Source organism: Oncorhynchus gorbuscha, linkage group LG01 (assembly GCF_021184085.1).
Source record: "Oncorhynchus gorbuscha isolate QuinsamMale2020 ecotype Even-year linkage group LG01, OgorEven_v1.0, whole genome shotgun sequence".
NCBI lineage: Eukaryota > Metazoa > Chordata > Actinopteri > Salmoniformes > Salmonidae > Oncorhynchus > Oncorhynchus gorbuscha.
Genome location: NC_060173.1, coordinates 13,054,862 through 13,081,489, shown reverse-complemented (window position 1 = coordinate 13,081,489; position 26,628 = coordinate 13,054,862). Strand labels below are relative to the sequence as shown.

General features: G+C 42.0%; 1 protein-coding gene across 1 annotated transcript in view; it reads left to right on the top strand.

The window, feature by feature from the left end:
* LOC124033248 (SH3 and multiple ankyrin repeat domains protein 2-like) overlaps positions 1–26,628 on the top strand; it is a 209,048-nt gene that overhangs the window by 170,737 nt on the left and 11,683 nt on the right. The window contains exons 16-18 of the mRNA XM_046345236.1: positions 19,137–19,272; positions 20,233–20,319; positions 25,407–25,534. Coding sequence (XP_046201192.1) covers positions 19,137–19,272; positions 20,233–20,319; positions 25,407–25,534 — 351 coding nt within the window. The remainder of the gene's footprint in view (positions 1–19,136; positions 19,273–20,232; positions 20,320–25,406; positions 25,535–26,628) is intronic.

Below are 26,628 nucleotides of genomic sequence, written 5' to 3'. Positions count from 1 at the left end.
GGAGAACTTGGAGAACGAGCTAGTGGAGAACATGGAGAACGAGCTAGAGAAGAACATGGAGAATGAGCTAGTAGAGAACGAGCTAGAGGAGAACATGGAGAACGAGCTAGAGAAGAACATGGAGAATGAGCTTGTAGAGAACGAGCGAGAGGAGAACATGGAGAACAAGCTACAGAAGAACATGGAGAATGAGCTAGTAGAAAACGAGCTAGAGGAGAACATGGAGAACGAGCTAGAGGAGAACATGGAGAACGAGCTAGAGGAGAACATGGAGAACGAGCTAGAAGAGAACATGGAGAACGGGCTAGATGAGAACCAAAACATTGTTATTGGAGAGAATCACTACTCAGAGTCATAAAATAAATTATAGAATCAAAAATAATACTGCGATACTCTACTGCATAGACCGCCCCTACTGTATAGATCCCCCTCCCTACTGTATAGACCCCCCCCCTCCCACCATCACTAAGCAAGAAATGTTGCTGTAGGAGAAATAATCAAAGCTTCATTGCAACTGATAGGTATATTTAAACTAGTGCTGCCCTCTCATCAATGACTGTTGTTTCCAAACACCCTTCTCTCTCTTTGCCTGGTACTGTGGAGCTTGTATTGATGTTGGACTAAGCCTGCCCTCACCAGTCCTTACTACAGTGCTCTGCTCATCTCTGCGACTATCTCATGGACAGTGAGTTGTTCTGTGTGGACAGCCGCCCAGAGACACTGCAGAGCATGCCTTGGAGGTACCTCATGGCCTAATAACAACACAACCTGTCACTAAAATAAAGAACTCTGCTTGGTGGTGTAACCTACTTTGAGTATAGGAGGAAAATAGTGTGGATATGTGCGGTAGCAATGTACTAACAGGCTGAACTGTCTCTTAATTGTTTATTTGTCGATACTGTAGTAAATAATTCAATCAAGGCTTTGAACTGATGACCTTGTTCAGTGTTACATTGGCCCTATTCTCCCTGAAGGGACAACATGGGATGTTGAGTCTGGGGGAAGAAAAGGACAGATTATTTACAAGAATCACCATTTATTACCCAATGAATAGACAGTAGAATCATTATACTTCCCATTCTTTGGCTAATGGGGATTCTTGTAAATACAATCTCATTATCCATGGTTGGGGACCTGTTGGTTCATCGCACATGCTGCTGGATGTCCAGGGCTCACGCATGTCGTAATAGGGCTCAGTGGTCACCTAGCAACCAGCTTCACATTGTGTCCCTAAGCTCGCTGGGATGGATGAAAGGGAGGAAGACAGCTGTACGAGATTTCCCAGCAGCACCCTCTTTGTCTGTCGCTGACGGTCTGCCTACTCTAACATAAACGTGTGTGAAAACGTCAGCAAGTGGCTGGGGTTTTTTGACGGAGGTGTGAGCTATGTAACTGTGTGTCTCAAGCCAGAAAATGTGCTTTGTGATATTATTATTGTGATATTGCCAATTGTATAATACAACCTGTATATTATTGCTATTCCTAAATTAGCTGATTAGCCAAATGTGGCATTCAGTTCAAGGTCATCTCAAATGTGCTCTGATTAAACCAAACTGTGGGATACAGTATATAATGGCTTGTAGTGTTTACATTTCAGCTCTTTGAAATACCATTGGTTTATAACGTACGGTAACACATCAAATCCGATGTTTTTTGATAGATACATTGATTGTGTTTCTTGACGTTTTCTTATACTTTTCATATGCTTAGTCTTCAACCATGACATCACATAGTATCTCCTGTGGTTCATCTCTCTCTTGAATGTCATCAGTGTGTGGGGATCCCTCTCTTCAATAGTGTTTCATCTGCGTATGCCTGACGTACGATACCGCTACTCTTAATTGATAGGCAGTTCTTAATTGATGAGCGGTTCAAATTCAGGCCACCCAGAAAAGGCTGTAAAGGGGAAGAACAATAGATAGGTCATCTCATCCAGCAGCTCCTCTCTGCACTTTGTAATTAGTCTACTAAAAGAGTTCCACCTGCCCTGAAGACTGAAGAGCAGAATAGCTAGCGAGGAGATTGCATCTGATCATGGAATTGCAATGGGACTGTGGGTGATTGGCCTCTGTTAACCCCCCCCCTCTTTGAAGTGGCTCAGTGAAACCACAGTGAAACAGCCTTTACTCCATTGATTGCCAGCCACTGGCCTTTTCCCTCTTACGTGATAACATCCCTGTCCAAGAGGGAAGAAGACACTTGGTGGTGCTGAATGGCATCCCATTCCCTACATAGTAGGATCAAGGCTTATAGGGTTCTGGTCAACAGTAATGCACAAGTAGCCTAGTGGTTAGAGCGTTGGGCCAGTAACCGAGCTGACAAGGTCAAATCCCTGAGCTGACCGGGTAAAAAGCTGTTGTTTGTCCCCTGAACAAGGCAGTTAACCCACTGTTCCTAGGCCGTCATTGTAAATAAGAATTTGTTCTTAACTGACTTGCCTGGTTAAACAAATTGACCAGGGCTTATAGGGTTCTGGTCAACAGTAGTGCACTATTTAGGAACACGTCTGTTCTCTCCAGGAAGCCGTAGCTGATTGTACTGAGTGACTCCACAGTCACAAGACAACAGCTGTGTCTCAGAAGGCTTTTTGCCCACAACTTGAATACATATTTTAGTGTGTGTGTGTGTGTGTGTGTAGTATGTGCTTGTTTTGGTGTGTGTCGTTGTCGTGCATTTCAGCCAGTGAAGTGGATGAATCAAGGAAGCATTAAATCATTGTTGTCTCTTGTACAGTTCTGGTTAAAGGCTGAATCTGGTTGTCTGTCCTTCCTTTAATTGTCTGTGTATTGATTGGTTTGTTTTTTCCTCACAGAGTTAGACATGTTAGGGAGTCTGGGGGCAGAATCTTTTTTTTCAGTCTTAAATGGCTCATGTCTTTATCTCAGTGGACTGGTCAGAGGTGCCTGAAGGTCTCCTGGTTCACTGAGCAGTGTTATGTAATGCTTGGGCCGCCGAACATAGACATTCAACGTTATATAATGTGTGTGTGTGTGTGTGTGTGTCACTATGCAACTGGGTGCGCACCCTTTTAGTAAATTGCAAATGTTAATTCTGCTGGATATAACCAGAAGTGACACAAAATCCTATTTCTGAAATATGAAAGGGCCTTGTAGACACTGGCACACAACCTCCTTCCCTCCCTCCCTCCCTGGTAAATCACTCGCTGCATTCGTTGCTGTCTGTATTTCACTGAGATGTACTGGGGGCCTGTAGGGCTATTATAATGTAGGATGCAAAACATTGGCGTTTTCCTTTTTTTCACTGGATAGATTGGGTCAGGAACTCCTGAGACAGAGCAATGACCCTGAGCAGAGTAGATGAGTTTGTGAGACAGAGCAGCTACCACAAGACTCTGTGAAAATGAGGCTGCATCTGAAATGGCACCCTATTCTCTTTATAGTGTACACTTCTTTTGACCAGAGTCGGGTTGTGATGAAAAAGTAGTCCACTATTTAACCTCCTACAGCTACCCCCCCCTACTTTTTTCAATTTCCGCCTGAAGACATACCCAAATCTAACTGCCTGTAGCTCAGGCCCAGGACCAAGGATATGCATATTCTTGGTTTAATTTGAAACATACGTTTTTTCATTTTTATTGTTGTATCATCATCTTTAAAATGAACAAGACGAAACAAACATTCAGATAGGATGATGGGGACAATTTCAGTGAAAAACATGAGGGCAACAGTACTTGTGCAAAGTTTCAGAATGATAACTTCCAAAATGCCTGTGCTACATGACATTTATCATGAAGTCACCCAGGTGACCCACACAAGTAGACCAAATGTACCCAAGTGGCCAAATCTGTGAAGTTATACATTTTGAATAGAATAACTACACTGCACAAAAAAATAAAGGGAACACTAAAATAACACATCCTAGATCTGAATTAATTTATTATTCTTATTAAATACTTTTTCTTTACATAGTTGAATGTGCTGAGAACAAAATCACACAAATTATCAATGGAAATCAAATTTATCAACCCATGGATGTCTGGATTTGGAGTCACACTCAAAATTAAAGTGGAAAACCACACTACAGGCTGATCCAACTTTGATGTAATGTCCTTAAAACAAGTCAAAATTAGGCTCAGTAGTGTGTGTGGCCTCCACGTGCCTGTATGACCTCCCTACAACGCCTGGGCATGCTCCTGATGTGGCAGGTGGTCTCCTGAGGGATCTCCTCCCAGACCTGGACTAAAGCATCCACCAACTCCTGGACAGTCTGTGGTGCAACGTGGCGTTGGTGGATGGAGCCAGACAAGATGTCCCAAGTGTGCTCAATTGGATTCAGGTCTGGGGAACGGGCGGGCCAGTCCATAGCATCAATGCCTTCCTCTTGCAGGAACTGCTGACACACTCCAGCCACATGAGGTCTACCATTGTCTTGCATTAGGAGGAACCCAGGGCCAACCATACCAGCATATGGTCTCACAAGGGGTCTGAGGATCTCATCTCGGTACGTAATGGCAGTCAGGCTACCTCTGGCGAGCACATGGAGGGCTGTGCGGCCCCCCAAAGAAATGCCACCCCACACCATGACTGACCCACTGCCAAACCGGTCATGCTGGAGGATGTTGCCGTGGAGAACGTTCTGCTGCCTGCGTCTCCAGACTGTCAGGTCTGTCACATGTGCTCAGTGTGAACCTGCTTTCATCTGTGAAGAGCACAGGGCGCCAGTGGCGAATTTGCCAATCTTGGTGTTCTCTGGCAAATGCCAAACGTCCTGCACGTTGTTGGGCTGTAAGCACAACCCCCACCTGTGGACGTCGGGCCCTCATACCACCCTCATGGAGTCTGTGTCTGATCGTTTGAGCAGACACATGCACATTTGTGGCCTGCTGGAGGTCAATTTGCAGGGCTCTGGAAGTGCTCCTCCTTGGCAGAGGTAGCGGTCCTGCTGCTGGGTTGTTGCCCTCCTACGGCCTCTTCCACGTCTCCTGATGTACTGGCCTGTCTCCTGGTAGCGCCTCCATGCTATGGACACTATGCTGACAGACACAGCAAACATTCTTGCCACAGCTCGCATTGATGTGCCATCCTGGATGAGCTGCACTACCTGAGCCACTTGTGTGGGTTCTAGACTCCGTCTCATGTTCCCACTAGAGTGAAAGCACCGCCAGCATTCAAAAGTGACCAAAACATCAGCCAGGAAGCATAGGAACTGAGAAGTGGTCTGTGGTGCCCACCTGCAGAACCACTCCTTTATTGGGTTGTCTTGCTAATTGCCTATAATTTCCACCTGTTGTCTATTCTATTTGCACAACAGCATGTGAAATTTATTGTCAATCAGTGTTGCTTCCTAAGTGGACAGTTTGATTTCACAGAAGTGTGATTGACTTGGAGTTACATTGTGTTGTTTAAGTGTTCTCTTTATTTTTTTGAGCAGTGTATATACAAAACACCAAAATGGTATTCTAACACCCCCCCCCCCCCAAAAAAAAATGGAGAATAAACATGAAAAAAATATACATTTACAAAATAACACTTTCAATATTTGGAAGACCCTCAGTCCTCTACACAATATTGTGCTGCTGATGCCAGGTGCCATAGCGGTCTATTTCTGCTGTAAAGCAGAGGGTCACCAAGCATGTGGTGCAGGTGATGGGGGACTTCATTTTGCAAAGAACACAGCTACGCCTCCATGCTGTGCCCTTTTGGCCCTGAAGCTCATCCATGCCTGCAGAAATACATTTGGGCAGATGAAAACCACTTGTGGCAGGAGCTGGATGAACCAGCTTCAGTGGGGGATGGACACCTTGGCACTGGGGGCCCCCATTCGGAGTCAGTGTCACTGTGAAAGAAAATGTTCAGTTAGAATAGTTTCACATATGAGCCCTGTATCAACACGTATAATAAACAGATATATATAGAGTACAGGGAACACAAGGTTGAATATATTATTATAGACCTGCTAGATCTACTGTCTTATTTATATTATGACAGACCAGCTAGATCTACTGTCTATTTTATATTATGACATTTCAGCTAGATCTCCTGTCTCCATTTCACTTTGGCCATTGTTGTGGACCTGCGCTCCCCTCAACAGCCACAAATAGGCTATTTCATTTCACAAATAGGCTATTTCATTTCACAAATAGGCTATTTCATTTCACAAATAATATTTTATATTATTCATTTCAAACAACGGCATTGGCATGAGAAAAACTTACCAGTCCTAAACAATGTCTCTCCGTTCAAAGAATATTCCTCCATTTGGGAATCGCTAAATGAATCGTCCTCCAACAATCTCTCTCACTTTCCCGATCAATTTCTTCGAAAATTGTGTGTACATCTGTATATCTAGACTTAGATTTATCTTTCCCTGACTTAGTCACCATACTGATTGACATATAAACAGCTGAAGATGCGCTTTACCAAAACAACACTGTGCGTAACATGCGTGAGTCCTTCCGGTATGAATCTTCAATGGCGAATGAACCTCTTTACGCCGGAGTTTACTACATGGGTTGGTCTTCCAACACATAAACATTACATATTGCCTTTTACCTCAGCTCATTGGCTATCTACCCAGCTAGATTTCAAGACGATCAGTGGTCATTGGGTTAAAATACAGTCAAACGAAACAGCGGTCATATCATTGTTTCACAATGATGTCATTACTTGATGTCTTCAAATCAGTTTCTTTCAGGCAATACGCCCCGTGAAATGACCCATCAGGTTTGGTTGTGTTACAAACAAACCAGTTGATTGCAATGAAACCAAACATGACTGGAAAAGTCACGTTTAGTTTACATCAAATGTGTTGTCGAAAATGGAATGAGATGGAATTCACGACACAAGGTTCATAAAATGTTTCGTGTTAGGCTATAAAAATGGATTTTATCAGACAAAATACCATTCATTGTGTAACAATGAGCATTGGGATTGCAAATAGAGGAAGATCGTCAAAGGTAAACTATTTATTTTATTGCAGATTTTGATTTTGTTACGCCTGTGCTGGTTGAAATAGTTGTTTTTTATGGGGGTATTCTTTCACAGTAAATCCCTTTTTAAATCTGACAATGCAGTTGGATTAGCAAGATTCTAGGCTTTCGAAACACTTATATTTTCATGAATGTTTAATATGACTATTTACGTAGCGATCACCGTATGTTGTCGAATTTCATCCCGCTAACGGGTTTGGTGCGCAGAGGTTAAAAATAAAAAAATACAAATTTGACCTTTATTTAACTAGGCAAGTAATTTTTGTTGTTGTTGAATTTTACACCTTTTTCTCCCCAATTTCGTGGAATCCAATTGTTTAGGAGCTACTATCTTGTCTCATAGCTACAACTCCCGTACGAGCTCGGGAGAGACGAAGGTTGAAAGTCATGCGTCCTCCGATACACAACCCAACCAAGCCGCACTGCTTCTTAACCTGTTGCGACGAGCAATCCCGTATCCGGGATCCTATTTATAGCCTCAAGTCATTACCATAACGCAACGTTAACTATTCATGAAAATCGCAAATGAAATGAAATAAATATATTTGCTCTCAAGCTTAGCCTTTTGTTAACAACACTGTCATCTCAGATTTTCAAAATATGCTTTTGAACCATAGCTAAACAAGCATTTGTGTAAGAGTATTGATAGCTAGCATAGCATTAAGCCTAGCATTCAGCATGCAACATTTTCTCAAAAACAAGAAAGGCATTCAAATAAAATAATTTACCTTTGAAGAACTTCAGATGTTTTCAATGAGGAGACTCTCAGTTAGATAGCAAATGTTCAGTTTTTCCAAAAAGATTATTTGTGTAGGACAAATCGCTCCGTTTTGTTCATCACGTTTGGGTAAGAAAAACCCCCGAAAATTAAGTCATTACAATGCAAACTTTTCCAAATTAACTCCATAATATCGACAGAAACATGGCAAACGTTGTTTAGAATCAATCCTCAAGGTGTTTTTCACATATCTATCGATGATAAATCATTCGTGGCAGTTGACTTTCTCCTCTGAAGAAAATGGAAACGCGCATGGATCTGGAGATTACGCAATAATTTCGACGGAGGAGACCGGGCGGACACCTGATATATGCAGTCTCTTATGGTCAATCTTCCAATGATATGCCTACAAATACGTCACAATGCTGCATACACCTTGGGGAAACGAAAGAAAATGCGGGCTCATTCCTGGCGCATTCACAGCCATATAAGGAGAAATTGGAACACAGCACATTCAAAATCTGGACCATTTCCTGTATGAAATGTAATCTTGGTTTCGCCTGTAGCATTAGTTCTGGGGCACTCACAGACAATATTTCTGCAGTTTTGGAAACGTCAGAGTTTTTTTTCTTTCCAAAGCTGTCAATTACATGCATAGTCGAGCATCTTTTCGTGACAAAATATCTTGTTTAAAACGGGAACGTTTTTTTATCCAAAAATTAAGAGCACCCCCTATCTCGAAGAAGTTAACACAGCATCCAACCTGGAAGCCAGCCGCACCAATGTGTCGGAGGAAACACCGTGCACCTGGCAACCTTGGTTAGCGTGCACTGCGCCCGGCCCGCCACAGGGGTCGCTGGTGTGTGATGAGACAAGGATATCCCTACCGGCCAAGCCCTCACGAACCCGGACGACGCTAGGCCAATTGTGCGTCACCCCACGGACCTCCCGGTCGCGGCCGGTTACGACAGAGCCTGGGCGAGAACCCAGAGTCTCTGGTGGCGCAGCTAGCGCTGCAGTACAGCGCCCTTAACCACTGCGCCACCCGGGAGGCCCTGCAAGTCAGTTTTAAGAACAAATTATTATTTACAATGACTGCCTACACCGGCCAAACCTCGACAACGCTGAGCCAATTGTGCGCCGCCCTATGGAACTCCCAATCACGGCTGGTTGTGATACAGCCTGGATTCAAACCAGGGTGTCTGTAGTGACGTCTCAAGCACTGAGATGCAGTGCCTTAGACTGGTGCGTCTCTCTGGAGTACTTTTTACAGTGGGATCCGAAATGATTGACATCCTTGATAAATATGAGCAAAAATGAGTGTATCAAATAAATCAAATACTGAGCTACATTGTACGCTCAAATTTTGGAGGGAAATTATATTATTTCATAATACAATTCCTCAGAGAAAGCGATTTTGTTTAACAAGTAATAAAAATGTTTTTTTTTTTAATGTATGGGTCAAAATTGGGTATTAAATGCGGAGAATGAGATGACCATTTCAAAATGTTGATATTGTGGCCCATTTAACTATTTCCCTTTGGATTTGTAGATGGGCTTGGGGTTATTGACTTGCGGGCAATAAAATAAGTCAAAAAAACTAAACTAAAGCACGTATAACTATTCACCCCCCAAAAATCAATACTTTGTAGAGCCTCCCTTTGCAGCAATTACAGCTGCAAGTATTTTAGGGTATGTCTCTATAAGCTTGGCACATCTAGCCACTGGGATTTTTGCCCATTCTTCAAGACAAAACTGCTCCAGCTACTTCAAGTTGGATGGGTTTTGCTGATAAACAACAATCTTTAAGTCATACCACAGATTCTCATTTGGATTGAGGTCTGGGATTTGACTAGGCCATTCCAAGACATTTAAATGTTTCCCTTTGAACCACTCGAGTGTTGCTTTAGCAGTATGCTTAGGGTCATTGTCCTGCTGGAAGGTGAACCTCCATCCCAGTCTCAAATCTCACAATACCAGCACTTACTTGATGTTATGGGGCTATTTTGCTTCCATGGGTCCGCTCAGTGTGGTTGTCCTCAAAAGCTGTGGTATTGAAAGGCATTGAAATCAGGGGTACCAACAACCTTTACCCCTACCTACCAAGAAAAAGTATATATATATAACTTGTTAAACAAAATATCTTTCTCTGAGCAATTCTATGAGCATACAATATACACTGCAATTTCAGCCACACCCGTTCCTGACAGGTGTATAAAATTGAACACGCAGCCATGCAATCTCCATAGACAAACCTTTGCAGTAGAATAGCCTTACTGAAGAGCTCTGTGACATTCCGTCATAGGATGCCACCTTTCCAACAAGTCAGTTAATAAAATTTCTGCCCTGCTAGAGCTGCCCCGGTCAACTGTAAGTGCTGGTATTGTGAAATGAAAACATCTATGATCAACAACGGCTCAGCCGGGAAGTGGTAGGCCACACAAGCTCACAGAACGGGACCGCTGAAAATCATCAAACAATTGTCTGTCCTCGGTTGCAACACTCACTATAGTGTTCCAAACTGCCTCTGGAAGCAATGTCAGCACAATTACTGTTTGTCGGGAGCTTCATGAAATGGTTTTCCATGGCCGAGCAGACACACACAAGCCTAAGTTCACCATGCACAATGCCAAGTGCCGCTTGGAGTGGTATAAAACTCGCCACCATTGGACTCTGGAGCAGTGGACACACGTTCTCTGAAGTGATGAATGACACTTCACCATCTGGCAGTTAGACGGACGAATCTGGGTTTGGCGGATGCCAGGAGAATGTTAACTGCTCAAATGAATAGTACCAACTGAAAAGTTTGGTGGAGGAGGAATAATGGACTGGGGCTGTTTTTAATGGTTTGGGCTTTGTCCGTTAGTTCCAGTGAAGGGAAATCTTCACGATACAGCATACAGACTATTCTGTGCTTCCAACATTGTGACAACAGTTTGGGGAAGGCCCTTTCCTGTTTCAACATGACAATGCCCCGTGCACAAAGCGAGGTCCATACAGAAATGGTTGTTGATTTTGGTGCGGAAGTACTTGACTGGCATGCACAGAGCCCTGACCTCAACCCTATTGAACACCTTTAGGATGAATTGGAACGTCAACTGCGAGTCAGGCCTAATCGCCAAAAATTTAGTGCTAACCTCACTAATGCTGTTGTGACTGAATGGAAGCAAGTCCATGCAGCAATATTTCAACATCTAGCAGCAAAGGCTGGACCAACTCCATATTAATACCCATGATTTTGGATTGAGATGTTTGACGAGCAGTCCACATACTTTTGGCCATGTAGTGTAGCTCAGTATTTGAATGTTTTATTTTAAGCAGTAATATTTGCTCATATTTATCCAGGGTGTCAATATTTTCTTGGGACACAGCCAAAGACGAAAGCAACCCTTAGTGAACAGATAAGAGGAGTAAAATGGAGGGCTCAGCATCTTCTAATCCATTCTGTGTATTGTAGAGTCCATGTTGGCTGATCAGGGACAAAGTCATCATTTCATCAGGCTTTAATGACGCATTGGGATATAGACCACAGAGCAACACTCTTCCCTTAATTAGTGTGTGTGTGTGTGTGTGTGTGTGTGTGTGTGTGTGTGTGTGTGTGTGTGTGTGTGTGTGTGTGTGTGTGTGTGTGTGTGTGTGTGTGTGTGTGTGTGTGTGTGTGTGTGTGTGTGTGTGTGTGTGTGTGTGTAAGCCATGCATGCAGGGTCATTCAGTATAAAGCATTACAGTAAGCCGATTTTGGGATCTGATTTTGTGAGAAATTTTATTTTGTTAAATTAAACATCTGGTTCCTCTCCCCCATGTTTTTTTTTGCGTATGTGTGTGTGTGGGGCTAGAGGCCTCTCTGTCTCAGACTCTGTTGTCCAAATATAACTAGATTAATTAACCAGATTAAAAGACAAGGGTGAGATTTCCTGTTTGGGGGGTTGACAGAGGATCTCGTCACGCCCCCTCCAGTCCTGAGACCTCGTTACAGTGGCTTGCCAAAGTATTCACTCCCCTTAGCATTTTTTCCTATTGTGTTGCCTTACAACCTGGAATTAAAATATATATATTTTTTTGGGGGGGGGGGTTGTATCATTTGATTTACACCACATGCCTACCACTTTGAATTAAGCAAAATATTTTTTTATACTGAAACAAACAAGAAACAAGACAAAAGAACAGAACTTGAGCGTGCATAACTATTCACCCACCAAAGTTCAATACTTTATAGAGCTACCTTTTGCAGCAATTACAGCTGCAATTCTTTTGGGGTATGTCTCTATAAACTTAGCTTTTTAGTTTTAGTTTATAGTGTGAAGAATACAATTGAACATAGCTGAATAAAGTAGAAAGGATATTTTCTCCTAACAATTTCTGGGGGAGTACGCTATTCCGTGTTAAGCGGTTGGCAAATAAACTGGTCCACCTATATGCTTAATTTAGGCTTAATGCTTCATTTAGAGTTGTTTTGCAACTTTAGTTGTGATACAAACGTTGGGCTATATGTTAAATTAATTATACATTATAAAGCTGCATGATGCAACTCTAATGATAATTAGAAAAAAGTTGCATGAGCACGGATTTGCTTCTTGCACAGGCTGCACACACCTCATCAGTCTCTCAATTACAATTTGACGAGCACTTGATAATGCCTCAAATTTTCCGGCAGCATCCTCCGAGTGCCCCCTAAAAAAAATCCAGACCTTTTCCAGTCAGTGGCCATTGTGCCCTTGGGCTGAATATAATAATATCACATTTAGGTAAGACCCAGATGCAGACAGTGTAGAAGTAACATGAGTTTATCACAACCACAGGGGCAGATGAATGACGGGTCAAGGCAAGCAGGGGTCAGTAATCCAGAAAGGGTGAAACAGGCCCAGAACGGCAGGCAGTCTCAGGGTCAGGGCAGGCAGGGGTCAGTAATCCAGAAAGGGTGAAACGGGCCCAGAACGGCAGGCAGTCTCAGGGTCAGGGCAGGCAGGGGTCAGTAATCCAGAAAGGGTGAAACGGGCCCAGAACGGCAGGCAGTCTCAGGGTCAGGACAGGCAGGGGTCAGTAATCCAGAAAGGGTGAAACGGGTCCAGAACGGCAGGCAGTCTCAGGGTCAGGGCAGGCAGGGGTCAGTAATCCAGAAAGGGTGAAACGGGTCCAGAACGGCAGGCAGTCTCAGGGTCAGGGCAGGCAGGGGTCAGTAATCCAGAATGGTCGGGTAAGGTACAAAACGGCTGGCAGTCTCAGAGTCAGGGCAGGCAGAACGGTCAAAACCAGGAAGGACTAGAAAACAGGAGCAGGAATACAGACAGGATCAGGGAAACAAACCCTGGTAGGTTTTACGAACAACAAAAACTGGCAACAGACAGAGAACACCGGTATAAATACACAGGGGATAATGGGGAAGATGGGTGACACCTAGCGGGGGGTGGAGATGATCACGAAAACGGGTGAAACAGATCAGGGTGTGACTAATAATTCCCTTCTCCCGGCTGTGTGCTCCGAAGCACCTCTCACTCTCATGGCTCTCTCAGATATCTCAATTCAAATTAGCCATTGGCCATCACGTGATCGGGTTCTTCTCACAGGCATCTAAGGCTACAAATGAAGACGGACACAGAGGACGCGACTGCGCACTTCCTCCTTAATAAATTCTGAAGCGCATATTTAAGATAGAAAAACTGTCCACATTGAATTTTTGTCAGCCAATAAGATAAGTAAGCCTAACGAACAGCAAATGCACGAGCCTATGGCAATCTACTAACCCCGTAGTACTAAAGTTGAACTATTCTATTGGTCACATTTGTGAGAAATAAATATTCCAAACATAGTCTGGGACAGTTGTGGGATGCGATAGATCCCAAATTAATACAACCACTCGCATCAAAAAAGTTTTAAAAGCAATGAGGCTGATGAACCAGATGAGAATGTTTAGCTTAAAATGTTGATAAAATATTTGACTATTTCTTCACATAATAAGCGCAACAATGCACACACGACAGTAGGCTATAAGCACGAGTGTTCCAAAATGCAATCAATTAGTGTAAAAGACCCCAAATGTAATTATGCATGTAACGCTTTATTATAGAGGTGCATATTTATGGGGGAAATCAAGCTCACACGCAGCCTATGTACAGTATGCATGTTAGGCTCTACACCAGTTGTAAAGTGGATTATTGTGCTTAATTTGAAGAAGTTATTTGGCCAGGTTAGTTGTGATACATGTCCGAACCTTATCAAAACACATAGGCCCATGGGCTAGGCTACATGAGGTGTGGAACTATGATTTGAAGAGGTCGCAAATAATAGGCATGCTCTGTTTCTTGCCTGCCTACACACAAGCTAGGCATCATTCACAAGTGAAAATATATAATTCACAAGTGATAGGCTAATAAAGTCACCCATCAGACTATTCACTAAGCTAAGGGCACTGGGACTAAACAACTCCCATTGCAACTCGATCATGGACTACTTGACGGGGGCCGCCCCCAGGTGGTAAGGGTAGGTATAACAGTGACGTGGTGATGTTGGACCCAGGTGCAGAGACCAGACGAGGAATCGGTAGTTAAGGATAAACATAAATACTTTACTGATAAACAGTAGCCACAGGATCACAGTACACTGGAAAAAACAACAAACACTAAGTCTCAAAAACTCACTCAGGAAACAAAAGCACAAGGTAAACAATTCAAGCTTCTGCAAAAGTAATCAGAAAACACACCTCTATTAACAGGGAAATCATAATGAGTAATAGGACACACCTGAGTATCATTGTCTCTGCTGCCCTCTGGTGACAGGTGGAATCACGACAGGTAGCAACACATCTGCCAAGCTGATCCTCAACACGGGGGCCCCTCAGGGGTGCGTGCTTAGTCCCCTTCTGTACTCCCTGTTCACCAATGACTGCATGGCCAAGCATGACTCCCAACATCATCAATAAGTTTGCAGATGACACAACAGTGGTAGGCCTGATCACCGACAACAATGAGACAGCCTATAGGGAGGTCATCATAGACAATAACAACCTCTCCCTCAACATGATCAAGACAAAGGAGTTGATCGTGGACTACAGAAAAAGGAGAGCCGAGCACGCCCCCATTCTCATCGACTGGGCTGTAGTGGAGCAGGTTGAGAGCTTCTACAACTTTGGTGTCCACATCACCAACAAACTATCATGGTCCAAAACACACCAAGACAGTTGTGAAGAGGGCACGACAATGCCTGTTCCCCCTCAGGAGGCTGAAATAATTTGGCATGGGTCCTCAGATCCTCAGAAAGTTCTACAGCTGCACCATTGAGAGCATCCTGACAGGTTGCATCACCCCCTGGTATGGCAACTGCTCGGCCTCTGACCGCAAGGCACTACAAAGGGTAGTGCATACGGCCCAGTACATCACTGGGGCCAATCTTCCTGCCATCCAGGACTTCTATACCAGGCGGTGTCAGAGGATGGCCCTACAAATTGCCAAAGACTCCAGCCATCCTAGTCCTAGACTGTTCTCTCTGCTACCACACATGGCAAGAGGTACCGGAGCACCAAGTCTCGGTCCAACAGGCTTTATAAAAGCTTCTACCCCCAAGCCATAAGACTCCTAGGCAGCTAATCAAATGGCTACCTGGACTATTTGCATTGACCTCCCCACCCCAATTTTTAGGCTGCTACTACTCTCTGTTTATTATCTATGCATAGTCACTTTAACTCTACCTACATGTACATATTACCTCAATTACCTTGACTAACCTGTACCCCTGCACATTGGTTCTGTACCAGTACTGCCTGTTTATAGCCTCACTACTGTTGTTTTATTGTTGCTCTTTAATTATTTGCAATTTCTTATTTGTTTATTGTAGTTTATTTTAGTAAATACATTCTTAACACTTATTTTTATAAACTGCATTGATGGTTAATAGCTTGTAAGCATTTCACTCTACACCTGTTGTATTCGGGGCATGTACAAATTCAAATTTGATTTGATTTAATCTTATCTTTACATATACTAAATAATATATGTGTGAAATTAGTTTTGATTTAGAATGGACCATTATCATGCACCTGTTTCGGAACAGGAGCAGGGGAAAAATACATGTCATCTATGCACTTAAATAGATATTATAGGCCTGGCCTATAGACAGCTGATGGGATCCTATTTTTAGTAGACGCCATCACTCTGTTTTCTCACACAATTGCATAGCCTATTGACATGAGCTCATAGCCTATTGACATGAGCTCATAGCCTATTGACATGAGCTCATAGCCTATTGACATGAGCTCATAGCCTATTGACATGAGCTCATAGCCTATTGACATGAGCTCATAGCCTATTGACATGAGCTCATAGCCTATTGACATGAGCTCATAGCCTATTGACATGAGCCTATTGACATGAGCTCATAGCCTATTGACATGAGCTAATAGCCTATTGACATGAGCTAATAGCCTATTGACATGAGCTCATAGCCTATTGACATGAGCTAATAGCCTATTGACATGAGATCATAGCCTATTGACATGAGCTCATAGCCTATTGACATGAGCTAATAGCCTATTGACATGAGCTACTAGCCTATTGACATGAACTCATAGCCTATTGACATGAGCTCATAGCCTATTGACATGAGCTCATAGCCTATTGACATGAGCTCATAGCCTATTGACATGAGCTAATAGCCTATTGACATGAGCTAATAGCCTATTGACATGAGCTAATAGCCTATTGACATGAGCTAATAGCCTATTGACATGAGCTAATAGCCTATTGACATGAGCTCATAGCCTATTGACATGAGCTCATAGCCTATTGACATGAGCTCATAGCCTATTGACATGAGCTCATAGCCTATTGACATGAGCTCATAGCCTATTGACATGAGCTAATAGCCTATTGACATGAGCTCATGGGCTCTCATGAAGTGTTTGATTACAGTACTGTCCCTATAATGATGAAGACACTCCACTGGCTTCAGGCTTGGATCAATACTATACCGTCCCTATAATGATGAAGACACTCCACTGGCTTCAGGCTTGGATCAATACTATACTGTCCCTATAATGATGAAGACACTCCACTGGCTTCAGGCTTGGATCAATACTATACTGTCCCTATAATGATGAAGACACTCCACTGGCTTCAGGCTTGGATCAATACTATACTGTCCCTATAATGATGAAGACACTCCACTGGCTTCAGGCTTGGCTCAGTAATACTGCCCCCCAGATCTCTCCGTATTAGCTGTCTAGCTTTGTGATGGAGATTGAGAACCTTTATGATGAGTAAAAGTGGAGAGCGTGTTTGATATGATAGTTGTTTATGACAGGAACCCCGTTTTGAGAGTGATTGTTGGCTCTAGCTCCGAGAGCATATGCTGATTCTGTCTTTGTCTGTGTCACCCAGAACAGATCTACTGTAATGTTATTGTATGTTATTAGAAGAGGATAATATCATACTCTACTTTGTTATTAGAATATGATATATATATCATATATGTACTGTATTATTGGAAGAGGAAGATATCATATCTGTACTGTATTATTAGAAGAGGATGATATCATATATGTACTGTATTATTGGAAGAGGATGATATCATACTGTACTGTATATTAGAAGAGGATGATATCATACTGTACTGCGTTAGAAGAGGATTATCTCCTACTGTATTGTATTATTAGAAGAGGATGATATCATACTGTACTGTGTTATTAGAAGAGGATGAGGTCATACTGTACTGTGTTAAAGAGGATTATCTCCTACTGTACTGTATTATTAGAAGAGGATTATCTCCTACTGTACTGTATATTAGAAGAGGATGATATCATACTGTACTGTATTATTAGAAGAGGATGATGATATACTGTACTGTATTATTAGAAGAGGATGATATCATACTGTACTAAGTCGCTCTGGATAAGAGCGTCTGCTAAATGACTTAAATGTAAATGTAAATTAGAAGAGGATGATGATATACTGTACTGTATTATTAGAAGAGGATGATATCATACTGTACTGTATTATTAGAAGAGGAGGATGTCATACTGTACTGTGTTATTAGAAGATGATATCATACTGTACTGTGTTATTAGAAGAGGATGAGTGAAAAAATGGCTAGGAGCAGCAGTTTTTTATTTTTGTATTCAAGAGTGGGACAGGCAGTAAAGGAGTAGTACACTATTTTACAACATGATGTTAGATGGTTCATCACCCAGAATGTAGTCCATGGGCCAGGAGAAATTGTAATCTATGGGTCGGTTTTCTTTAAACAGCCACTACAAACTACAGCTAACTAGAGCCACAGTTAGTTTAAAATCTATGGAATTGATTTAAAAGGCCAAATCATCTTTACATTGAGTTGATTTGAGGAGATTTCAGGTGATATTGGTCACATGTCATATTTCTTCCATTCATTTTTAGCTAGTGGTGCCTAAAGTTACCTGGGCCTGATTTGAGGACCTGATTGAGTGGCTGGAAACAATCATTCATTAGACAGCAGCACAGTGAAAATACAGGCTGGTTGAACACCTCAGAGACCACCTCTGGCCAGGAAATACAGAAATGAGAACAGTCCATTTAACAGTTTATTAGATTGCAGCACAGTGTACAGATGTAGGGTCTTAATTTGAGTAACAAGAAATGTGAATTATTATGTGGATTATAATTAATGGATATTTTCTAAAAGTTGATCAGTGTTTTGTGAAGGAAAATTAGGTGTGACATTTCTAAGTGGAAATTACAAACTTCAGAAGCCTTCCGTGGAAGGGGTTCGAGATGGAACCCAAAACGGTTCTGCCTGGAACAAAAAAGGTTCCAAGGCAGGTTATAGATTTATGTATTATAAAGGTTATATTGGTTATAAATAGCACCCTTTTTTTCGAAGAGTGTACAATACATCTGTTATACAGGATGGTTGGAATTACCACCAGAGACCTCCAAGCAGGAAATACTGTGCTGGAATCAGTCCATAAAACCTGGTTGAAATACCACCAGAGACCTCCAAGCAGGAAATACTGTGCTGGAATCAGTCCATAAAACCTGGTTGAAACACCACAAGAGAACGCTGAGCAGGAAATACTGAAAAACTACTGAAGATATATAATCACCGTTAATCTCAGTCAAACCTCAATACTTTGCCAAGTTTTGCCGGGTTGTTGCATTTCTATTTTAAGGGTTGTGGTTTTACACTGAAGTTGAGTCATGGAGTGATGAAGATATGCTGCATTTCAGATGAGCTTGATGGTGGAGATTTGTTTCCATGGGGATAAGGATGTGTTACAATTATATTTTAGGGTTGTAATGTTCTATTTCTTTCCAGTCATTGAGTCCTGAAGTGATGTTGACCTTGCCCGAGTTCATATCAGCTTGATAGTGAGTTGTTATTGAGAGATGTAACGTCTGATGGAATGTGTTCTGTTACAGCTGTATTTTAGGGTTGTGATGTTACATTGACTCCTGAAGGTTCATGTTGAACTGACTCCCAGGTGTATTGTACTCTGTTTTTCAGGTGAACCAGGAAAATGTTGTGAAGGTGGGCCACAAACAGGTGGTCAATACGATCCGACACGGGGGCAACCGGCTCATCATCAAAGTGGTGACAGTTAGCAGGAATCTGGACCCTGATGACACGGCCAGGAAGAAAGGTAAGCCTCTTATACTCTCTGTTTCTCACCTTGCTGCTCTGTCCTACACCACCTGGCCAGTGGGATCAATGTCTGATCGGTTGGGGTGAATCCACAGTGAGGGTCCCAAATGGTCCTCAAACCAGAGCTGGGTTCAAATACTATTTGAAATCATTTGAAATACTTAATCTGTCCTCGATTTAGTTTGCCTGGCTTAATGGACCAATAGATGGACCCTAAACATTAAACCCCATACTCCAGGCAGGCTAGAGCAAATGCTCAAAGTTTTTTAAAATATATATTTCAAATAGTATTTGAATCCAGGTGGTTCTAAACCGTGGTGGCCCATCCTTGTACTGTACTGTAATGTATCAGGCAGCTAGAAGCTGACTACTAGAAGAATATTGACTGGTGCTTTTTAGCCTTGAAGTTGAGACGGTGGTTTTACAGTTTGGGGCATTCAAAGTTAACCTGTACTGCAGCACAGGTCCAATTCAAAGTGGCTGTAACTGCACTGTCAGGGGCATATTTGGGAAATACATTTTTAGAAGTTTTTGTTAGAAGATTGCTACAGAACTTGGCGCTTGCATGGCGTCACCCTGCTTGATTGGTGTCACCCTGCGAGACTTGTGACGTTGTCACATGAACAATCCGGCATTGCTGTAGTACAGGCATTTAAAAAAAGTTTGCCTGCTTTTAAAACATCCCTGTCTACCACTGGAGGCTACTGAGGGGAGGACGGCTTATGATAATGGCTGGAACGAAGCGAATGGAATGGCATCAACCACATGAATACCATTCCACTCCAGCCATTGCCACGATTCCATCCTCTTCAATTAAGGAGTCAACAAACTCTTGGGGCCTGTACGGGATGATGTAACATTACAGAACTCTCAGATAGAAATGTATAATGTAGAACATACAGTCCGCTCTATCACATCCTTGAATATACCTGTGCTTTTGTGTGTTGTGTCATTGCAGTGGCCACACCTCCACGTAGGACTCCTCCCGCTGCCCTGTCCATGGCCATGCGCTCCAAATCCATGACCTCAGAGCTGGAGGAGCTAGGTAGGAATCAGAAAAGCGTCCTCGATATACCCGTGGACCTGTGAGAATAGAATTCCAAGAGATAAAAATGCATTTTTGTATGCTTGTGGTTTGTTCTATATGTGTTTGTTTAGTGATTTGATTATCGGGAAAACCTTTTTAAAAGTAACTGTGCACTCCTGATTTTTTTTCAATACCTGCCTCTTCAGTGGACAAAGGTATGCAGTATACCGTACCGTAGCTAGTGTTTGGTCACAGCTGCACGCATCTCACTGTTTTGCTTTTTTTAATTCTCTCATTTTTAAATGTTCATTTACGTCATTTAAGAGACGACTATATTTATTCTGCTTTGAAGGGGCTTGAACAATTATGTACTTTGTAAAAAGGCACAAAGCTATTCTGCTCTGTAGGGTTTGATCTGAAGAGAGCTGGAGAGAACATATGAAGGACAATGCTGAATCATCTAAAGGGATAAAGAGATCATTAGCCAGCATGACTGATCGTTTTGAACAGTTTTCAACCATCATAACAATTGCATAATTCCACACCATGTCATCATACATTTAATTTAATATGCTTTCAAAATATATATTATTAATTTACTTAGACATTTAATTGATTGTTTGATTGATTTACCTCAGAGCTGTATGTAAATAGCTTTGATTTAACTCACCTTTTGAAAAGCTTTTATCTTATTGCTGACTCGTGTCGCTTACAACTGTTCTGCAGTAGATGTCTTTTGAAGGGCCCTTCATAGAAATATCATGATTGGAACGATCATTCTATGTCTATGGGATTACTGGTCATTCTATGTCTATGGGATTACTGGTCATTCTATGTCTATGGGGATTACTGGTCATTCTATGTCTATGGGATTACTGGTCATTCTCTGTCTATGTGGATTACTGGTCATTCTATGTCTATGGGATTACTGGTCATTCTATGTCTATGGGATTACTGGTCATTCTATGTCTATGGGATTACTGGTCATTCTATGTCTATGGGATTACTGGTCATTCTATGTCTATGGGATTACTGGTCATTCTATGTCTATGGGATTACTGGTCATTCTATGTCTATGGGGATTACTGGTCATTCTATGTCTATGGGATTACTGGTCATTCTCTGTCTATGTGGATTACTGGTCATTCTATGTCTATGCGATTACTGGTCATTCTATGTCTATGGGACTACTGGTCATTCTATGTCTATGGGACTACTGGTCATTCTATGTCTATGGGATTACTGGTCATTCTATGTCTATGGGATTACTGGTCATTCTATGTCTATGGGATTACTGGTCATTCTATGTCTATGGGATTACTGGTCATTCTATGTCTATGGGATTACTGGTCATTCTATGTCTATGGGATTACTATGGGATTACTATGGTCATTCTATGTCTATGGGATTACTGGTCATTCTATGTCTATGGGATTACTGGTCATTCTATGTCTATGGGATTACTGGTCATTCTATGTCTATGGGATTACTGGTCATTCTATGTCTATGGGATTACTGGTCATTCTATGTCTATGGGATTACTGGTCATTCTATGTCTATGGGATTACTGGTCATTCTATGTCTATGGGATTACTGGTCATTCTATGTCTATGGGATTACTGGTCATTCTATGTCTATGGGATTACTGGTCATTCTATGTCTTTGTCTATGGGGCAAGTGGTATGTTTGGTAGCTTGTATACAATTGCTTAATGAAAATACAACTAGGCCTGTAGTGGTCAGTAGTGGTTATAATATAATTCAGATTTAAATTACAATATTACACTGTTTTTGCATAATAGCCTGTGTTGATGGTGAGAGATTATTTTGTTGATTACTTTTGATCATCTGCTATATAAATTCTTTCTATTTTCTCATTTGTAAGCCACTTTGAGGAAAAAGATGGGTGGTAAGTGTGATCGGCATGCTTTATACAGTACATATACAAAACACCTGATGTTCTTTTGACTTGATTTACTAGATACCTATTTGTTTACGATTGTGTTCAATTAGATTGAATGCTATATACTTGATGATATGTTCTCTCACTCACTAGATCATTAGCTAGACACTGAGTGGACAAAACATTAAGAACACCTGTCCCTTCCATGACATAGACTGACTAGGTGAACGCTATGATCACTTATTGATGTCACTTGTTAAATCCACTTCAATCTGTATAGATGAAGGGAGAAGACAGGTTAAATAAGGATGTTTAAACCTTGAGACAATTGAGACATGGATTGTGTGTTTGTGCCATTCAGAGGGTGAATGGGCAAGACAAAAGGTGCAAGTTCCTTTTGAAAGGGGCATGGTAGTAGGTGCCAGGTGTACCAATTTGTGTCAAGAACTGCTATGCTACTGGGTTTTTCACGCTCAGCAGTTTCCCATGTGTATCAAGAATGGTTCACCACCCAAAGGACAACCAGCCGACTTGACACAAATGTGGGAAGCATTGGAGTCAACATGGGCCAGCATCCCTGTGGAACGCTTTCGACACCTTCTAGAATCCGTGCACCGACAAATTGGGGGGGGGGCAACTCAATATTCGAATGGTGTTTCTAATGTTTGGCATACTCAGTGTACTTTACATGCACGCTCACTGGACTTTAGAGGGCATTTAGCGGGTATGAAGGTGAACTAGTGTTTGTTGTCTAGGGGTTGTAACCTAAACAGGGGTGTCGTAAAAATGAAGAGCATATGAAAATGCCCTTCTGAACAAGAACCTTTTTAAACACTAACTTTTCACAGCAAAGCATACGTACTTCAGTTCAATGTGAGAGCGCAGTGTGAGAGTGCAGTGCTATTCTCATGCATTATTCAGGGTTCTGGCCCTCTTTTAGACAGTTATGCAAGATCAGGAAAAAGCAACAGCAGAGATCTTGTATGTGTCCAAAAGTGCACTCTTTTCCATATATAGTCCACTACTTTTTCCCAAAACCCTATGGGCTCTGGTCAAAAGTAGTGCACTATAAAGGGAATTAGGGTGTCATTTGGGATTAGGATGCATCGCTCTACTTTAACCACAGATTTGTAACATTCTAAAATGGTTGTAGTGTTTTCTGTAATGATAAAATGATCTGAAACACCTTTATGGGATAATAACTAGAAGACCTAGAGTTAATGCACAACAGTCAGCTGCGTATATCAAAGAGTAGGTAGCTGCCTTCTCAGAATACACTACAGACTTAACTTTAAGGGCACAACACTGTTATACAATGGGCCCATTACAAATAGGCATTTGACTCATACTCGTACAGAAACAAGATGTTGCCATGGCAATAATGCTGCATAGAGTACAGTGCATTGTCAACTATAGCAGGAGAGCATTCTACCTGCAAAACATATTATATACACTTAGAAAAAAGGGTTCTTTGGCTGACCCCACAGGAGCACCTTTTCCTATGAAAAGGGTTCTACATGGAACCCAAAAAGGTTCTACCTGGAACCAAAAAGGGTTCTTCAAAGGGTTCTCCTATGGGTACAGCCAAATAACCCTTTTAGATTCTTACTAAGAGTGTACAGTCCTGCTGCTGCCTAGTGTTAGGCACATTATTCAGCTGTAATGGCCTCACTCTGTGTTCACTACTACACACCAGAACACTGGAGATTTGCCGCAATGCTTCTAGAAGTCTGGAATGCATGTTGACACCAGACACTGAGGTGTCTTAGAATGTGTGGCTTCTTCACATCAATCCACCAGGGTTCCTTACTGCCATAAATACTGCTATGTTACTGTATCAGCGGATGTGACAGAGAAAGAGACCGCCATAGCTGGGTGGCCAGTGTTGGTGAGAATACTTTTAGACAGCACTGGAATCTTCTCCATCTTAATTATACAGTACACACATGGTCAAGTCTGTGAGCTTAGTATGCAGACAGAAGGATCAGAGTATTACTGTATGAAGCCGTTTTGTCAACAGGGGTTTAAACAGAGATAACAATCATGTTTATAATTTGTCATACACTGTGTCTTTCGATAAAGGTTATTAATATACTAATAGCAGACAATGTGCATCAAACATAAACAGCTCTTGCTTAGCAGGTTAGCCTTTTTCATCATGAATCTGGTTCTGGAGGCAGCACCTGCAGAGTGGTCACTAGCTAGCACAGCCACAAAGTCCAAAATCTGATTTTAAACATAACCCTAACCTTAACCACACTGCTAACCTTAATGCTTAACCCTAACCTTATTTGCATGAATCTTTACAATATAGCCCATTTCAACTTTGCAGCTGGCCTATCTAAAGGGAAATTACTCAGTTCTACCTTCAGGACAAAACTCATGACACTAAATGTCAACCTGCTCTTGGTTAGATTTAATTCACTAATAATGTATTTCATGAAGACAGTAGGATGTAGCCTATAGTCCTTTCTCCTCAGTTCACAGGTTTTTGACAGCAGTGAGAGAGAAGGGTGTTTGAATGTATAAACAGAATAACTATAGATATCGTATGGATGTCCCTATCTGAACTGCCTTTTCTTCCTGTTCTAGATGATCAGTCTTCAGATAATGAGCGTCTAAAGAAGAGGATTGTATTCTCAGTCACTCTAAGTAATCGTCCCATGCATGGGAGCGCTCAAAAAAGAAATAAAAACATGACAAAACACTAGCATGTTGGTTGTGCAGTTGCCGCTGAACCATAGCCTGGTTCAGATCAGTTTGTGCCGTCTTACCAACTTCTTGTCACTCATTGTCAATTATTTAAGGTTTGCGTCTTAAACGGCACCCTAACTCATATAGTCCACTACTTTTAAACAGAACCCAATGGGCCCTGGTCAAAAGTAGTGGACTGGATAGGGAATAAAATGCCATTTAGGATGCAACCAAGGAGTTAAAAACAGACCAAAATGGCTAAATCATAGAACCAAAAGAGAGTGATAGCTAGCTTGCACGGCTTTAACTTTGACCAATGTCATTGTGACTATTTCTGTTCTCTTTTCCTTTATGCTCGGTTTGATTTCCCATTCTGACTGACGGAGTGGATTGTCATTGGCTGAGATGATGGCTCATTTTGGCTTGGAGACAGATGTAGAGTGTAGGCTATGGTATCCTATACTCACAGTGGAGTGGTGTCTGTCTCTCTGTCTGTTTTTGTGTTCCAGATAAAGTGGAAGAGAACATGCCTCCTCAGAAGCCCACGTGGGACAACTCTAACACTGACATAAGGGTCGCAAACACGGTCAAAACGCGGCCCAACAGCAGGTGCTTGGCCATGAACCCAGAGATGAATGTAAGTATAACCACTAACCAGGCTTTACTCTACTACTATCTACACTGCTCTGTTGTGCGGTATGCATATGCATTTCATTATTGTGTGTGTAGTTTGTTGATATGTGACACTGGAGTAAGACCATAGAGATCTATGCTGTGAGAATGCTGATGGGTGCACCATTGTCTGTTGCAATTTACTGCTCTAAGCTGGCTGGTTAAGGAAGTGCATGATGGACTTCATCTGTTAAGAGGTGTTCATGGTTCTGATTGACTTCAACTGTTAGGAGGTGTTCATGGTTCTGATGGACTTCATCTGTTAAGAGGTGTTCATGGTTCTGATTGACTTCATCTGTTAGGAGGTGTTCATGGTTCTGATTGACTTCATCTGTTAGGAGGTGTTCATGGTTCTGATTGACTTCATCTGTTAGGAGGTGTTCATGGTTCTGATGGACTTCATCTGTTAAGAGGTGTTCATGGTTCTGATGGACTTCATCTGTTAGGAGGTGTTCATGGTTCTGATGGACTTCATCTGTTAAGAGGTGTTCATGGTTCTGATGGACTTCATCTGTTAAGAGGTGTTCATGGTTCTGATTGACTTCATCTGTTAGGTGTTCATGGTTCTGATGGACTTCATCTGTTAAGAGGTGTTCATGGTTCTGATGGACTTCATCTGTTAGGAGGTGTTCATGGTTCTGATGGACTTCATCTGTTAAGAGGTGTTCATGGTTCTGATGGACTTCATCTGTTAGGAGGTGTTCATGGTTCTGATGGACTTCATCTGTTAGGAGGTGTTCATGGCCCTGACCTGCTTCTCAACTAATATTTAGGTTTAAACAGCTTCATATTCTTACTTTTCCATGAGATCTTTCACAAGTTGACCTGCAGCAGAGGACAAATAAATGTGTTTGGTTAATAACCTCTTACACTCGTGGGAATTGCCCAATATGGGGGATAGGGCTAAATTGACATGTTTCTTACGGAATACATATTTAAAGCGTATGCGTAACCATGGTAGCAATTAAAAGGGAACTGTTTGGAGATTATGGGAAAATGATTAGTCCATAGTTGAGGACACAACAGTTCACCTGACACAAGACTAACTCCAAACATTAC